The 17769-nt window shown below is 45.9% G+C and overlaps 1 protein-coding gene and 1 non-coding gene across 5 annotated transcripts in view; both read right to left on the bottom strand.

Annotated features, from left to right (window-relative positions):
- BCKDHB (branched chain keto acid dehydrogenase E1 subunit beta) overlaps positions 1-17769 on the bottom strand; it is a 311484-nt gene that overhangs the window by 230790 nt on the left and 62925 nt on the right. For all 4 annotated transcript variants that reach the window (XM_090035453.1, XM_090035443.1, XM_090035474.1 and 1 more), the window contains one exon: positions 4415-4523. In XM_090035453.1, the coding sequence (XP_089891579.1) occupies positions 4415-4523 (109 nt within the window). The remainder of the gene's footprint in view (positions 1-4414; positions 4524-17769) is intronic.
- On the bottom strand, positions 4261-4402 carry LOC149872857 (U4 spliceosomal RNA). Its single transcript, XR_016440080.1, has one exon. It is a non-coding gene; the product is annotated as a U4 spliceosomal RNA (small nuclear RNA).

The following is a 17769-nucleotide window of genomic DNA, read 5'->3' as shown; positions in this document are numbered from 1 at the left end:
TAGGCAAGAAGCCCAGTGGGCATACGACCCGAGAAGGCGTAAGGCTCAGGCCGCCTGAGCCCCAATTGGGGGAAGCCCCAGTGGGGCGCAAGACCCAGGAAGAGGCCTGGGGGCCAGGTAAGGCTGAGGCCGCCTGAGCCCCAATTGGGAAAAGACCCAGTGGGCCGTAAGACCTGGGAAAGGGGTCTGGGGGCCAGGTAAGGCTGAGGCCGCCTGAGCCCCAATTGGGAGAGGCCCAGTGGGCGTAGGACCCGAGGAAGGGGTCTGGGGGCCAGGTAAGGCCAAGGCCACCTGAGCCCCGATTACGAGAGCGTGGGGAGCCCAAGGCACAGGCCCCGGTTGCGAGCGACGGTGTAAGGGCGAGGCCCCAGTGCGGGCGACGGTATAAGGGTGAGGCCCTGGTGCGGGCTACGAGAGCCGCGGGAGACAGGCCCTGGTGTGGTGAGGGCCATGAGGGACGCGAGGGGGTGCCCGTGAGGGTGCAGGCAGGCAATTGGACAGAGCCTGGGTACAGCAAGGCACCGTGCCAAGGAGGGCAGGAAGGCAGCCTCCCTTTAATGATATTTACCAGCAAGACATGGCGAGTGAGATAAAGAGCGTGCATTTAAACTGGATTTGGCATGGTAGGTAGGGGCGCTAGGGGAGGTCACGGCACCCATAAGGTCGTCCTGCCACACCTCCCTTACCAAATCCCTACAAGGTCTGGTCAGGAAGGTGTACTCCTCCTTTGTCCCTGCCCCCTGCTTCCACCACCAATATGCTTTTTTCTTTGCCCTCAGGCCAGCCTGGATAACTGCGCTCAGCCATGAAGGTTTCTTGGACCCTTTTCCTGCCTTTCTGCACAGAGAAACTGCATCCTGCTGCGCCCCAAGGATAGCCTCCTTGAGGAAGGACCACCTTCCTTGACCGCCATACTAGTTGCATCCTGGGCTCTGAGTGCTTCCCTGACTACTGCCCTGAGCATATCAAAGTTGACTTTCATAAAGTCAAGCATTTGCACTCTGCTAGTTACCCTCTCTACTTTTCTCTGAATAGCAAACTGGATCATTTCATGATCACTGTCCCCTAGCCTCCCTTGTACTAGCATCTCCCCCACCAGGTTGTCCCCAGAGGCTAACACCAAATCCAATATGGTATTTTCCCTAGTGGGGACGAGTACCTCCTGCACGAGGTGTAGGTCCTGTACGCACGTCAGGAACCTTCCAGAGTGGCTAGACCTGGCTGACTGCTCCTCCCAGTTGATGTCAGGGTAATTCATATCCCCCATGACCACAACTTCCTTTACACGTACGGCCTCCCCAAGCTGCCTGGAAAATTCCAGATCCAGCTCTTCCTCCTGATGTGGTGGCCTGTAGTAAACCCCTACCACCAGATCCCTCTCCACCTGCGCTCCTTGAAGTTTGACCCACAGGGTCTCAGTTAAGCCATCCTCTGGTCCCATTTGGAAGGTAGAACTGGCTTACTGTTCCCTAACACTAAGCGCAACCCCCCACCTTTTTTCCCCTTCCTATCTCTTCTAAACAACCTATAGCCCTCTATGTCTAATGCCGAGTCAAAAGTTTCATCCCACCATAGATTCATAGATTCATAGATTCATAGATGCTAGGGTCGGAAGGGACCTCAGTAGATCATCGAGTCCGACCCCCTGCATAAGCAGGAAAGAGTGCTGGGCCTACATTACCCCAGCTAGATACACATCCAACCTTCTCTTGAATACCCCCAGGGTAGGGGAGAGCACCACCTCCCTTGGGAGCCTGTTCCAGACCTTGGCCACTCGAACTGTGAAGAAGTTCCTCCTAATATCCAATCTAAATCTGCTCTCCTCTAGCTTGTGGCCATTATTTCTTGTAACCCCCGGGGGCACCTTGGTGAATAAATACTCACCAATTCCCTTCTGTGCCCCCCTGACGAACTTATAGGCAGCCACCAGGTCGCCTCTCAACCTTCTCTTGCGGAGGCTGAAAAGGTCCAGTTTCTCTAATCTCTCCTCGTAGGGCTTGGCCTGCAGGCCCTTAACCATACGAGTGGCCCTTCTCTGGACCCTCTCCAGGTTATCCGCATCCTTCTTGAAGTGCGGCACCCAGAATTGCACGCAGTACTCCAGCTGCGGTCTGACCAGCGCCCGATAGAGGGGAAGTATCACCTCCTTGGACCTATTTGTCATGCATCTGCTGATGCACGATAAAGTGCCATTGGCTTTTCTGATGGTTTCGTCACACTGCCGACTCATGTTCATCTTGGAGTCTACTAGGACTCCAAGATCCCTTTCCACTTCCGTGCCACCCAGCAGGTCATTTCCTAGGCTGTAGGTGTGCTGGACATTTTTCCTCCCTAGATGCAGCACTTTGCATTTCTCCTTGTTGAACTGCATTCTGTTGTTTTCTGCCCACTTGTCTAACCTGTCCAGGTCTGCTTGCAGCTGTTCCCTGCCCTCCGGCGTGTCCACTTCGCCCCATAGCTTAGTGTCATCTGCAAACTTGGACAGAGTACATTTCACCCCCTCGTCCAAGTCGCTGATGAAGACATTAAAGAGTATCGGTCCAAGCACCGAGCCCTGCGGGACCCCACTGCCCACACTCTTCCATGTCTCCACTAGGCCAACCAGGTCTATTTAACTACTTGCAAGCAGGAGAGCAGCTCCTCCTGCTTGTTCCCCATGTTTCTTGCATTGGTGAAGAGACACCTTAATCCCCCTATGGGAGCCCTGGGCACCCCCCCTACCTGAGAGACAACTGGTCCCTTGGTATATACCTGAGCTCTTACCTGGGCAGGTCCTACACCTAGTTGAGTTTTTTCTTGCTCCTGTGGATCCCCATCCCCTAATGAACTTAGTTTAAAGCCCACCAGATGAACAAACACAGAGGGAGAGAAGGAAATGAGCAACCCGGTAAAACAATTTTAAGAAGTACAAGTCAAGAAGCAGCAAATCCCTTAACCTTCAGTATGTGAAAGAAGCCTGTATTACATCATGTTACTGAAGGAAAGAGAGGAGCACAAACTATCTTAAGGAATGTCCAGTAAGTGACATAATCCGTGTCTTTCAAACATTGTGTACTACAGATTACATTCCTGTTCTCCTAATGATTCTCTCAGAAATTCTAAGAGCAAAAAAACACTAATGTGCCTGAGAAGCAATTTCAGGTAGAGAGAAGTGAAAAGGAGATGATTTTATCTTTGCAAAGATTAACTAGGTGATTGACATATTTTCCTCAATACCCACCCAAGGCCAATATATTTCACTTAAAAGCCTACTTTCTATCTACTGTTAAATCATCTTAGCTTCTTCAGGGCAGTCTCCCAGAGGTCTCCATTCTGGTGCCACCTCTAAAATTGGTGCCGGGGACTAGTGGCCCACTTGCCCACCCCTAGACATGCTATGGAGCCCAACACACAAAACATATACAGATTGAGCCAAAAGATGCTTTCAATTTCATCCAGCTAATCCATCAGGAGATGGTGGGCAATGGCAGTGCTGCTGACACTCCAGTTAGAAATGCTGCAAATTACAGCGTTTTAAGGAGTTAACAATGGCTCATCAATTGCCAACTTAATCACAAAATTCAAGAATTGTTCCACAGTTTTCACTCTTATTCTTACTTGAGCAAAATAACTTAAGCTAACTGTTATAGTAAAAACAAGCCTGGCATCTCTTTCAGATATTGTAACATTAATCATTGCTCACATTAATATCATGTAAAGCATTATCAGGCAAAAGTGTGATTTTTAAGTTCATAGCATCTGTTTAAAAGAAAATAAGTACATAACACTTCTCAACAAACAAAAATAGAATAAAAACTGACCTGAATTCAGGGACAGTGAAAACTAAGCATCTCTCTGACTTTAATAGTACATGTCGTGGTTTAATAAGTACATCATTCATAATACATGTAGTAGTTATCCACAGAGGTTGTGGACTCTCCATCCTTGGAGTTTTTCAAGACCTGGCTAGACAAAGCCTTGGCTAAGAAGATATTTGGCGATGGTTCTGCTTTGAGCAGGGGTTGGACTAGATGACCTCCTGACGCCCCTTTCAAATTTAATTTTCTATGATTCTATGAATTCTCTAGGAAAATCAGGATGCTTATTTAAGCATCTAAGAAATTGAAGTCAGTGGAAGATAGATCCAGCCTAAAATACTTAACTTTGGCATTCAAATTTTAAAATCTGTCCAGTAGTTGAAAAGCGTCTCTAAGAACACTCTGAATTTTGTATATGCAAAATAAAGACACAAAATAAATACAAGTGATGGCTATTTTAAAAATTAAGCTATATGAACTAAATATGCATTTACTTACATTACGTTCATACTATAAACCATATGGTATTAGAAAAGTTTTCAACAAGCAATAATCGCACCTCGGCTGGGCCTCATTGGCTACAATACTGCCATATACATAAAAGGAAAACTTTTTACCTGCTGCTCTGTAAAGTATTTTAGGTTCAAAGAATATGCAGGGGTTTTTATCTTCTATGCATGACAGTAACAATCCTTTGGCCTGGACAGGACTTCTTGGAATAACAACCTGTAAAATAATTTTTAAAAATATTAAAAAAATAATAATAATTCAGCTGTACAGGGATTAGGTAACACAGAGATAATGAACAGGTGTAGACTGCTGATCATTTATAAAAGCCAATCAAAGCCAACAGTCACTGTTTAGAAATCAAAATTGCCCTAAGAAATTATGCTACTTTTATGTAATGAAGCACCTTTGTGGTACCCAGTACAAAACTTACGATAAGCAGTGCCCTGCAGACTATCAAGAGAATACAATGTAGGACTATCATCTGAGCATTTGCCAAACAATCAGTAGATGCAAAAAACTTCAGTTATTGCTATGTTTCTATCTATCTTTTTCCTTTTTTTCCCCTCAAGCACACAAGAATTACTTACAACAACCAAAACATTTAATCAATATGAATGCCATCATTCAGCAAAAGACATAAAGATGCATTCAACTAATTGAATCCCTATTCAGCAACCTCAGTGGGGTTTAAAGTTGGGCATAACATTAAAAGTTTTGCTAAACTTACTCAGGAATTTTCTTTAAAATTTAACAAAAAAGAGGTTCTCTGCACAAGACGCTAGGTCGCTGTAGCAATAAGCTATAGTGACCTAGCGTCAATAGGGACAAACCGCGATGCCAACGCTACACTGCCATAGCAACAAGCTGCCTCGCAATAGAGCATCATTATGATGATGCAGCTGCTAAAAATAACCATGCACTGCTGAGATGGTGCAGTAACAGCTGTTACTGAGCCATCATTTAGTACTTTCTAATGCAAGTACTAAATGAGAGCACAGTAACAATTGTGCCACGGGGGGCACATGGAGATGCAGCCTCTGTGTTTTAATATATAATTTGTATATTAAGCCTATAAAAAGCTGCAACTTTTATACTAAAAGTATAGTACATTCAGGATGGATTAGATAAAGATAGAGAAGGAAGGAAAGGCGGGGGTGTGGCGCTCTATGTCAAGGAGCAATACATATCCTCTGCCAGCTGTTAAGTACAAGTTTGCAATGGTGCTGCCTGCACACCCTTACTGTGCCCCATCCAGATCACACAAGACCCCCACATGGGAGAAACTAACTTTGACTTAAAGATGACCCCAGTATTATGACATCAAAGAAAGATACCGTTGCCCATGGCAACGAGATAAAATGGGGCCCCAAAGTAAATAGTTCATCTAAAACTGTAAGATCAAATTAATGTGCCGTGCTCACCCTCTTGTGACCAAACAGGCTCAGTACCACACAAACGAAAAGAAAGCCCCCCCTGTCCTGACGGCTGAGCTGACAAGATAAAAGATGCTCATGTTGAAACCTGAGTAGACAAAGAAGAATCCGTTTGTAGTCATGATTGGCTGACACAGAGTAAAACCAGATAAGAAAAGTTATAAAAAGGTTTCCCTGTCCGTTATTCGGGGAGACCACCATTCATTAGTAACTCGAGCCGGACTCATAGTTACCCCACGGCCTGATCACCCATCATCTCCCGCCGATGCTCCCCAGGCGTAACAACCACCACCGTACCCGTACCAAGTAAATTAGCTTGCAAGCTGCCGAGCCGCTACCGGGAACAAAGTGTAACTTGTAACTCCTGCATTCCAGTCACTATCATTAAGGGACGTAAGTCAATAAAACTCCTTTTTATAACCATATACGTCTCGTGCCTTCCTCATCCCATAAATCCAGATCTGTCACGAACCGGAGGGTGCTGCATAGCCCCTCTCGGTGTGTGCAACACCAACAAAATGGGGTCAGAGGAGGGGCAAGCTGAAGTGCTCTAGGTCAAGATACAAGGGGGCCATGGGGAGAAGGATTTAATGGTGGGGGTCTACTACAGACCCCGCCAACCAAGGGGAGGAGCTGGACCGGGAATTTTTGGGCCAGCTTGCAGAGGCACTTAAGACAAGGGATGTAGTTGTCATGGGTGACTTCAATTACCCAGACATCTGCTGGGAGGAACAGTCAGCCAGGTCGGACCATTCCAAGAGGTTCCTGGCCAAGATACAGGACCTCCACTTAATTTAGGAGGTGCACAGCCCCACCAGAGGAAATGTCCTGTTGGACCTGGTCCTGGCCACAGGCGATGACCTGGTAAGAGGCCTCCAGGTCCTTGACCACCCGGGTGATAGCGATCATCGCTTGCTGGAATTCACCATCCAGCGCAGGGTGTCAAGGACCAGCAGCAAGGCAGTAGCCCTAGACTTCAAGAGGGCCAACTTCAACAAGTTGAGCAGATTAGTGGGAGAGGCACTGGGGTTCTCAAGGGCAGGGGAATTCAGTGCCCAAGATGAGTGGTCGTTCCCTAAGGAGACGATACTCAGGGCCCAAGGGGTGACCATCCCAACAAAAAGCAAGGGGGGCAGGAGTGCCTGAAAGCCCCCCAGGCTCGCCAAAGGCATCCGGGAATGCCTGATTGCCAAAAAGGTGGTGTACACCCGGTGGAAGGGGGTGCTATCTCCAAAGAGGAGTATACCTCCTCTGCTCAGGCCTGTAGGGGGGCTGACAGGAAAGCTAAGGCGGACATAGAGCTAGGACTTGCATCCAAAATCAAAGATAACAAAAAGTCCTTTTTCAAATATATAGAGAGGATGAAGAAAGCACCGGGAAATGTGGGTTCCCTGCAAGATCCTCTGGGCAATCTGGTGGTTGCGCCAGAGGAGAAAGCAGACCTCTCTAACCAATTCTTCACCTCTGTTTTCTTGGGCAGGGACCGGGACTTCCCCACCGTGATGCAAGACGGACTCAAGGGGAACACCTCTAGACCTCAGGTGGGGGAGGACTGAGTTAGAGAGCTTCTGGAGGGGCTGGACATGTTCAAATCAGTGGGTCCAGATGCTCTCCACCCCAGGGTGTTGAGGGAGCTAGCAGGGGTTATTGCAGGGCCCTTGGCATGGTTTTATGAGCACTCGTGGTGCTTGGGCCAGGTGCCAGATGATTGGAAGGTAGCCAACGTGGTCCCCATCTTTAAAAAATGGAGGAGCGAGGACCCAGGCAACTATAGGCCCGTCAGTCTTACCTCAATCCTAGGGAAACTCTTTGAGAAGATCATCATGGAGCACATCTGCGATGGGCCGGCCTCAGAGATGATGCTCAAGGGCAACCAGCACGGTTTCATTAGGGGCAGGTCATGTCAGACCAACCTGATTGCCTTTTATGATCAGATCACAAAAGCTTTGGATGCAGGTGTTGCTGTGGATGTAGTCTTTCTGGACTTCAGCAAGGCCTTTGATACCATCTCCCACCCCATCCTCATTAAAAAATTGGGCAACTGTGGCATTGATGCCTACACAGTCAGACAGATTGCAGATTGGCTGAAGGGTTGCGCTCAGAGGGTGGTGGTGGATGGGTCATATTCGACCTGAGGAGAAGTGGGCAGCGGAGTCCCCCAGGGCTCAGTCCTTGGGCCCACGCTGTTCAATCTCTTTATCAGCGATTTGGACAACGGGGTGAAAAGCACCCTGTTTAAATTCACTGTTGATACCAAAATTTGGGGTGAGGTGAGCACGCTAGTAGGGAGGGAAAGACTGCAGCAAGACTTGGATAGTTTATAGGGGTGGACTAGCAAAAACAGGATGCGCTTCAACACTGACAGGGTGCTGCACTTGGGCAGTAGTAACCAGCAGCACACTTAAAAGATGGGAAACTCCCTTCTTGAGAGCATGGAGGCAGAAAGGGATCTTGGAGTCATTACCGACTCCAAGATGAACATGAGCCAACAATGCAAGGTCACGGTTGGCAGGGCTAACCACACCTTGTTGGGCATCCGCAGGTGCATCTCTAGCAGGGCCAAGGAGGTGATCCTCCCCATTTATGCAACACTGGTCAGGCCACAGCTGGAGTACTGTGTCCAGTTCTGTGCACCCCACTACAGGAGAGATGTGGACAACATTGAGAGGGTCCAGAGGAGGGCCGCCTGCATGATCCAGGGACTACAGGGCAGACCCTACAATGAGAGACTGCGGGACCTGAACCTGTTCAGCCTTCACAAGAAAAGGCTGAGGGAGGACCTATAACTCATTGGGGGGGACCAGAAGGGTTTGGGAGAGACCTTGTTTCCCCTAGCGCCCCCTGACATAACAACGGCCACAAGCTGTTGGAGAGTAGGTTTAGATTAGACATCCGCAAGAACTACTTCACAGCTAGGGCAGCTAGGAACCAACTTCCAAGAGAAGTGTTGCTGGCTTCTACCCTGGGGGGGGTCTTTCAGAGGAGGCTTGATGCCTACCTAGCTGGGATCATTTGAGCCCAGTTTTTTCTCCTACCCTGGCAGGGGGTCAGACTTGAAGATCTATAAGGTCCCTTCTGACCCTACTTCTATGATTCTATGATTAATACATGAAACATAAATGATATTAAAAGTACATTTGCATTTCACTCAAAAGTAGCACAACAACAAAAATTAGTAAAATTTCTTGTTGCCTTCCATATTTTATAGAAAGGAGGAAAAACAATATTTGCTTTAAATAAATTTCAGGCTGAGAACTCATTACTTGGAGATCACACTAACAGGTGTAGTAAAGTCAAATTATCTTTTCTGGTTCTGGAAAAATATTTTCTTCCACTCAATGTAAAGATTGCTTCAGTTTTTACATTTCTTTAGACATCACAAAAACTGTTGCTTGTGGGGGTCTTAAGGGACCACCCAGTGGACTGTAAATCATAATTTACTCGGCAGGAGAAATAAAATGGAGTTTTAAAATCAGTTGATCAGGGAGTAAAATAGAACAATTATCCAGGATTATCCAAGGCAATCATCTTCAACCAAGGTACCACAGCACTGTGATCCTTTCAAGGAGGTTAGGGAAGCCACGCAATATTGGTGCTGTTAAGCATACAAACACCTACATGTAATTCACAAGATAATCCCAAATATTTCAAGTAGGAATCCATAACATCAAAAATATTTTGACCTGTTATGGTCTTGCAACAAAAGGATTGCTGTATTTGTTTTCTGTAATGAACAAAATGAGTAAAAGCTAAGAGGTGATACTTCCAAAGGGTCCCTTGAGTCTATCGAGGGGTGCACTGAGTTTAAAAAAGGTTAAGAACCACTGATCCAGAGGTTCAAGCCCATTTCATAAGCTTGCCTTATCAAAGGCATTCTTTCCCTTGGTGACCAGAGTACTAGACATCTAGGATCAAAGCTGACAACTGACAGGAAGAACCTCGCCCTAAGTGGAGAACTTTGGGGAAAGACCCATGTAATCCCCACCAGTTTTTAAGAGGAATGGGAAGGAGAGGGGGAAGGGGAGGCGGGGTGAAAAAAAAAAAAACAGCTAACATGACTTATGAGGAAAAGCTGAGGAAACTGGTCTTATTTATTTTGGAGAAGAGAAGACTGAAGGGGGATTTAATAATAGCCTTTAACTACCTGAAGGGTAGTTACAAAAAGGATGGAGCTAGACTAAGGGTGGACAATTATTTGGGCCCATGGGCCACATAGGCAGTTTGGGAGAGCTGTTGCGGGCCAATGAGCATCAACACCCCCTCCCCCTCCACAGGTCCTGTGGTTCCTCTCTGCCACTGCTGCCTCCACCAGGGCCCAGTAGCAGCTGAGCACACAGCCCCGGCCCCTGCCTGCCCTGCACCTGTTCCAGATTCGCCCCAGCTGGAGCAGACCAGCTCTAGACCAGCTGGACCCATGTGCACAGCCCCGTTCCTGATCCCAGCCCACCCTCGATGGTGTGGACCAGCTCCGAAACAGCCCAAGACCCATAATCAAAGCCCTGGCCCTGGTCAGGCTCATGCTTGCTCCACACTGGCCCACCCCACCCACAATGAGCAGCAGTGGCTGGGCAGAAGCTGTTGCTGGGTGCAGGGCAAAAGAGGCCACCTCTCCATCACCCTCGCTGCTGCCAGGCCCTTCTTGCTGCAGCCACCAGAAGCCCATGCCTGAGCTTCCCTGAGACCACTCTCTGCTGCCACACTGGGTGGCGTGGAAGCAGGGCTGTTGGCAGTGGTGACTGCTGCAAAGAGGAGCCACAGGGCAGCCCAGGTGTGGGCTCTGGATGGCTGCAGCAAGAAGGGCCTAGCAGCTGGAAGGAGCATGGGTTGCTGCTTTTCTGCCAGCCCACCAACAGCTTCTGCCCAGCTGCTACTGCTCATCATGTGCAGGCCAGCCTGGAGCAGGCAGTACTTGGGGACAGGACTAATCAGGGACAGTACTATCTTACAGCAGAGTACTTAACTGTGATAAAACACGTGTAGACACTAATTGCAGATATAAATTGTGTAAAGTCAGCCCAGCCAGCAGGATCCAGACTCCTGCCAGCTGCCTAACCACATGGCTACAGCACTCTTGTGTTGGGCTGCTGTGCCCCAGCCAACCCCTCTGCAGCCCAACACTGACACCCAGAGCCCAGGACTGATCCCCCAGGCCTCCCACAAACCAAGGCCTGCTCTGCCCCAGCTCAAATTGCTGCTGTCCTGGGCACATGTGTAGACGCTGCATGTGTTTACTCTGGCTTAAACTGCTCCAGAGTTTATTGCTTCACATGAATTGCACATGTAGATGCACCCAGTAATATTAACTTTGCTTGTGCTGAATTAGAAAATAAAGTCCTGTTGACAGAGGTGAACCACAGAATTGCAATGGTTTTATTTTGAATCCAGATGTAGACACATTTGCACAATATGGTTACTTTGGCAACATCAGACTTACTTATTTTTAGATAATTGATCCCTTTCTCAGACTAGCAAGTAACTTTCTTTCACAATGTCATTATGATCTGTTCTTTATGCTAGGATGCCATTTGAGCTTGGGTTAGCTTGGAGAACAATGTTTAGTATGCATATTCACACAAGGAAATGTATTTTAATTCAGATCAAGAATGTCTCAAAGATCTTAGTTAAGAAGGGACAATTTCCTATACAATTCCAAAGCAAAATAATATAGGGATCCTCTTATCACAGGGACCTTTAAATTCTGCATTAGAGAGTTACAGGGTGACCTTTTCAAAACTGGCAGATACTAGATACTATGTACGTTTTTCTACATATGTATTACAGATACACACTGAAGAACCTACCAAGTTGATATTAATACAGCCATAACAGTGAGCAGACATACATGTGAAGAGCAAATGATGCCATACTGGTCTCAATAAATAGCATTGGGCCCTATTGGCAACAACTTATCTTCACTTGCAGGAGGACTTAGCCTTACCTGCAGTAGGATGGCACATCCACAGGCACCTGTGACCTACTTGGCTATCCTATTTTTCTTTTTCATTGGTCTATGCTACACATGAAATAGGAAGTTGCCTGGCCACTTAAAGGCAAGTAGCATTTTCTTCAAAATCATCTAGCTCTGAACCCCTCAGTATAACCTTTAATTTTGCACCTGCCTTGACACACAGAGCCAATGACAATCATTCTAGGCTCCTTGCTTTTGCCCATCACTCAGCCTTTACAACACAAACACTAAGCCTCTCACAAAACACATGTCTACATATAGAGGTATACTGCAGCATAAGCCTGAGGGAAAATAATACTTTTACTTGACATTTTTACAGAACTATAGATTTTGTTCTCCCTATCCAAGTGTCACCTGCTAGCATGTCCATCTTTAATGTTACTAATGGGTCTTTAACTTATACAATGAGAACTGAAAAATCATATTTATATTAAACTAAAATGTATTCAAGCCAGGAATTCTCAGCTATCACCTGAATCTAGTTATGTTATACAAAATCTGGATTAGACTTTCAGCACCATCAACAAAAAAATCTCTTTGTACTGGTTTGAAAAGCCTAGGTAGAGATTCCCCTGCAGCTAGCTCTCTTACCACCAGGAGGTGTCCCTTAGTTTCAATACTCCCCCCACAAATATCTAGTTATTAGGAAGGAAAGTGCAAGGGAAAAAGAGTGCTTTCCCTTTTAGGAGGAAAAATAAAGGCATAATCCCTACTACATGGAAAAATGTGTTTGTATTTCACAAGGTTACACAATAACCTATGCTAAAACAGCCAGGTATTAAGTCAAAACACTTAGACATTAGGAATTCATCAAAACTGTGATTGACCATACAAATTGAGGCCCCTGACAGATGTTACACTTAGCCACCCATTAACCAATTAGTGTCTTAGGCTATGGACAGACATTCAAAAAGCTGGAGCCTGAATTGATACAATCTTTGCAGGTTAGTCTAACCTGACTAGGCTGAACTAGTTTGAAACTGGACAGACATTCTCTCTGGACTGAGGAAATTCAGGCACATGCCTGCAGTGGCTCAGGCTAGAAGTCAAGGGGTGCTAGAACAGCCCTCCCATCTGTTCTGCAGGGAACTGAGCTAAGTGTGGTGTGTGGCCAGGCTCCAGCAGGACTCTCTCATTGGGATGTCTGCCTGCATGGTTCCGGGCTTTTCCCCACTGGCTGCTTAAGGGGAAGGAGTGTTGCCAGCCCCCAGCCCCCTGCTAGCACTCTGAGTCAAGGGGGGGGGGTGTTCAGTTCATGCATCTGATGATGATACGGAGCTTTTCAAATCTCCCTCCCTGCTTTGTCATACTTCTGCAGAAAACAAACTCCTCAAACAGCTTACCAGCCAACCTGTTGATTAGCTCCAAAAGCCCTAAATGGTCACTATTCTGTTTGCCTATCCCAGAGAAACTGGAGAGACAGACACCTCTTGGCATTAGCTAGCATATCACATGCTGGCTACAGTCCCTGCTGTGGTGGAGAGGGGGAAAGGGATCTTTACTTAAGCAGCAAGTGTTGGAGGGGTGGGGCAGGGGAGCACAGGGAAGCTGGCAGACCCTGGTGTGCCTAGAAGTCTGTGCCAGGCTCCCGCCAGAGAGCAGAGAGGAGAGGCCAGCCCTGCTGTGGAGCAGACAGCCTCGCCCAGCCCAAAGAGCATGCTGAAATGCTGAGGGACTCACATTAAATTTAAACCAGCAAGGGGTCTGGAACAGACATTGCATAAGCCAGTTTGAGCCAAATCAGTTAAACCTGGTTGACTGTAGTATCAGACTCATCTCAGACCAGTTTCAGCCATTTTCAAGCTGGTTTATGCGCACTACATATCCATTCTGTTACAGGTTTAAACCAGTTTCTGATCACTTAAACTGGTTTGTGTGTAATGTCTGTCCCTAGCCTTAAAGTGTAACCCAACCACCAATTCAGGCAATTATGGCATGACAAAATTCTGAACCAGCCACAACATTATGACATAGAAAATGTGTAACAGTGTGGCTGGTTTCCATCATGCCTTAAAATGAACATGTGACAGGGTGGACCACACTGGGGTCTTCAACTGGCCCCTGTATAGTTGGTGTCCAACAATCAGATGATTGGCTGGCTCCCGGACCACACTGGGGCTCAAACCCTGGCGCGGCCCCTGCCAGCTGGCAGTTAGCTGTTATTCAACACACAGTAACCAGTTTGAGCCCTGGTGGGGTCCCAATCCAGCCAATGGCCAAATGATTGCCAGGCACCCTTACCAGTGCAGGGAGAGCCTGAGATAATGACCAGCTGACTATGATCCCAAGCTCTCCCTGCCCTGGCAAATAAGGCATCATTGGGGTTTGATCCCCAATCCCAAAATCATGCATGCTGCATTGCATGTGTATCATGGAAGGAGATGTGACTGTTAAGATCCTTGTGCACCTTTAAATGAATATCTGTCAGCAGCCTTAATTTGGCATGCATGTGTATGCATTATAGCTGCTGACATTCAGTTAAAGGCACCGTGGGATCTGACCCACAAGCCCAACAATCACACCACCTATCATACTACATATGCATGTGATTTTGGGATTGGCAATCAGAACCCAACCACACCCTACTTGCCAGTACAGGGGGAGCCTGGGATTATGATCCTGGGCTCCCTCTGCACCACTGTGTACCCCTGCAAAGCTACCCATCAGTCAGCTGGTTCTTGGATGGTTCCAGGGATCTACTGGGCTGATTTGAGCCCCTGGAGCCAGCTGCTGATCAGTGGTAGCATCAAGGCCACACCAAGGCTGGAGTGGTGGCAGCCAGCAGGGACCACACCACACCTCGTTTCAGCCCCAGTGTGGTCCACCTAGCTGCATGTTCATTTTAAGGTGCAATGGGAACCAGCCACAAAATTAATACACATTTTTAGAGTAATAATTTTGTGGCTGGTTCCTTTTTTCCCCCCCCACTATGTGGCTGGGTTATAGTCTAGTCATAACTTAAAAGAAATGTCTTCCAGGACCCTATGAAACAGACTTTAAACAGATGTTAAGCTAAGTTCAACAAATGTATAAGCTTCTGAAAACAAGACTTTAAAGATTTTTTAAAAGCAGGGTTAGGCAACCGAAACTAGAGATGGTCCTATCAGCTCAGCCTATAATAGTTTACAGACAACCATGAACTTAAGCTTTAAAAAGAGTGCTGCATGGATTTAATGTAGCTGAAATGTGTCACCTTGACAGTTAAGACAGTTTACATTTAAATTCTGCCTTGACTTTCTGAACTAAATGCAAGTTTTAACAATTAGCAGATGTCATGTGGGGGTGGCAGAAACCTGGGAGGACTCCTGTTCAAGGTTCTTAATTTAATATTATAATGTAGTAATGTCTTACTCTGTCATTTCCTTTTTCTAAAAGGTGTGAGGCTTATCCTTCACTCACACAACCTGCAAGAAATGCAAAACTCTAGAACTCTTGGTTCAGAGATGATACTTTATTAGACCAATTAAGAAACTGCAAAAAATATATATCTCTTTCTGCAAGATTTTGGGCACACGTGCACTTCCTCAGGCTTAGGGAAAATTAAATACAACCTGAAAGATTTTTGTGCTTAAGTGAAGAAAATTCACACAGGTTCTGGTCCCTATCTGAGCAGCTAAACAAAAAAGATTTGTTAATTGTTAGTTTTTACAAACTTGAGTCAACCTCATTGGTTTCAGAGTAATTGATTCTCACGGGGCAGATATGATACAGCAGGAATGGAGTTAGGCGGTAGAAAGAAAAGGTTGCAGGTCCAAAGCAGAAGCAGAGTGTCTCCACCCTAATACATGCCAAGAGATCAAGAAAAATCAAATCTCAGCATAGACAGTTTATTCTGCAATTGGCTGAGTGATCCTTGTTTTTCCTTATTCCTTAGGAATGTCACATATCAGGCACTGCCCTCTCTTTTAGTTTGGGACTAAAGAACTGAAAGAAGTGTTCCTCAAATGGACCCTGGGTAGGAATGTAAACAGTTAAGCAATGATTGTATTTATACCACTTACCATTTAGTGACCTTTGACAGGAACAGCCCCGGCCCCTTATATTTTCACCATGTTCGTGGTACTACGTGGTCCCCAAGTCACTGATGGGGAGCTATGGGTGAGAGATAGCAGACATGGCTAAGCCACTAAGCGGCACTGCACAGCCTCAGCTTCCCCTCATCCCCACAGGCAGGGGTTGGGGCTACAGATGAAGCTGGGGCTGCATATTTCTCCTGTGCCCAGATCCCACCACCACAGGGAGGGAGGGAGGAGTTGGGCCCTGACAGAGGTCGGGTGGGGTCTTCCCACCATAGTAGCAAGACTCCCAGCCCCACAGTGGGTCTGCCTACCCCCGCCACCCTCCATAGCAGTGGGGACCAAGCGGAGAGGCAGTCTCCCTGTATAAGGGGCCAGGGCCGCTCCTGCCAGAGATCACTAAACTAGACGTGAGCTATCAGTTAATTGTTTAACCAATATAATTGGAGGAGGTTAAACAGATTTTTTTTAACAAGATTTAAGTCCCTAATTCAGGGATGAAATAAGTTGTTGGGGAAGTAATGAATCACTAAAACAGCAAAGATTCTACTATATATGTGGTTAGCGGTGTCCTATTTCACAGGAAGCTATTTTTCAGTGCAGGCTGCAGGAAATTATTTGAGAGCATTCAATATAAAAAGTGGGATTTAAATGTAAGAATTCCTAATACTTAAGTCTATTCAGCATTCAACACCAATTTCCCTTCTAGACAGAAAATTTTAGCAAATTCTTCTGGTAACTTGCATTTCTATCATAGTAGCAACCCAGAAATATCATTCTGTTGTTATTGGACAAGAAGGATGGGCTGTTGGTCTAGACAGGAAGAAAAAAAATGCTATACCAGGGAACCCTTTTAACTCTAGAAAATACTTGAAATAAAGCAGGGTTCCAAATAAATATTTTTCTCTATCTTCTCCTTATAAACAGAAAATTAACAGACATGGAATACAGCTAGCCCAGAGCCAGCCCACACATTTTGTCTAATCTACATCATATAAAGAGCCTAACTCTCCATAATATTTACAGGTATGCCCACTGAGTTATTCAGTTCAGGGATAAATGGAAGGTAAATGGGTAAGTACTATCTTGTATTGTGACAGGTATTAAATTTCCTGATCACAAATGTGAAGTCTCCCAGTTGACTAAGTACTACTATTTTCAGATATTGATTTTTTGCTTTCTTACACATTTCTAAAATTTGTTTTCCGAGATAGACAATCACTTGTGGAAAAACAAAAAAAGGTAACCTAAGGAAATAACGCTGATAACATTCACACTATCAACCATCCATTGCTTCTCCAACACCAGTTTCTAGATAGCTTTAAGAAGAGCCATGATAGTATTGGGGCACATGTAGTTGGGGCACCCCCTTTGATTCATGGTCCACCCAAAATTTAAAAACAACTACTTGACGGTGACAGCAGCAATTCTATGTAGGCAACAGATACAGAGTCAGCTGGCTTCATGGTTTATTATAATCCGAGTTCTCATTTCTTTTAAACTCTTCATTCTACAGATGTTAACCCTCTCCTTTTCAATGGTCTTGATATTTCACCAATCAAGCTATCATTTGTTCTGCAATTCTGCTATATGTTAGTTGCTCCTGATAATATAGCTCCTATATCACAGCTCTGCAGACTGATTTTAACTCTAGCTACAAAGTGCAGAAGGTTAACTCAGGCGCGGGAAATATCTTTCACTAAAACGTAGTGTCAAGATGCTCAAGGAAACTAGATTTTGGTTTATGAATCTGAGATACATGCTTCTAATTCTAATGACTACAGGACTAATGAAACATTTTCTGATTATTTTGCCTAGCTTGTTGCATTTTCCCCACATAACAGATGATACTACAAATTAATGCACATTGCAATGAAGTTGTTTGTTTGCTTTAACCTTCAACTAAATAATACAGCTTTAGGCCCCTAGCATATCAGTAAGGTCCTAGATTCTTTTTAATTACAGAAAAATGTGTCTTGTACCATATGCAAGAATTCACCATACTTTCTGCACCCCTTCTCCCCTTTTCAAAACTCTAGATTTGC

Source organism: Crocodylus siamensis, chromosome 1 (genome assembly GCF_052110815.1).
Source record: "Crocodylus siamensis isolate JL-2025a chromosome 1, ASM5211081v1, whole genome shotgun sequence".
NCBI classification, from domain to species: Eukaryota; Metazoa; Chordata; order Crocodylia; family Crocodylidae; genus Crocodylus; species Crocodylus siamensis.
This window is presented reverse-complemented; position numbering and strand designations above follow the sequence as displayed.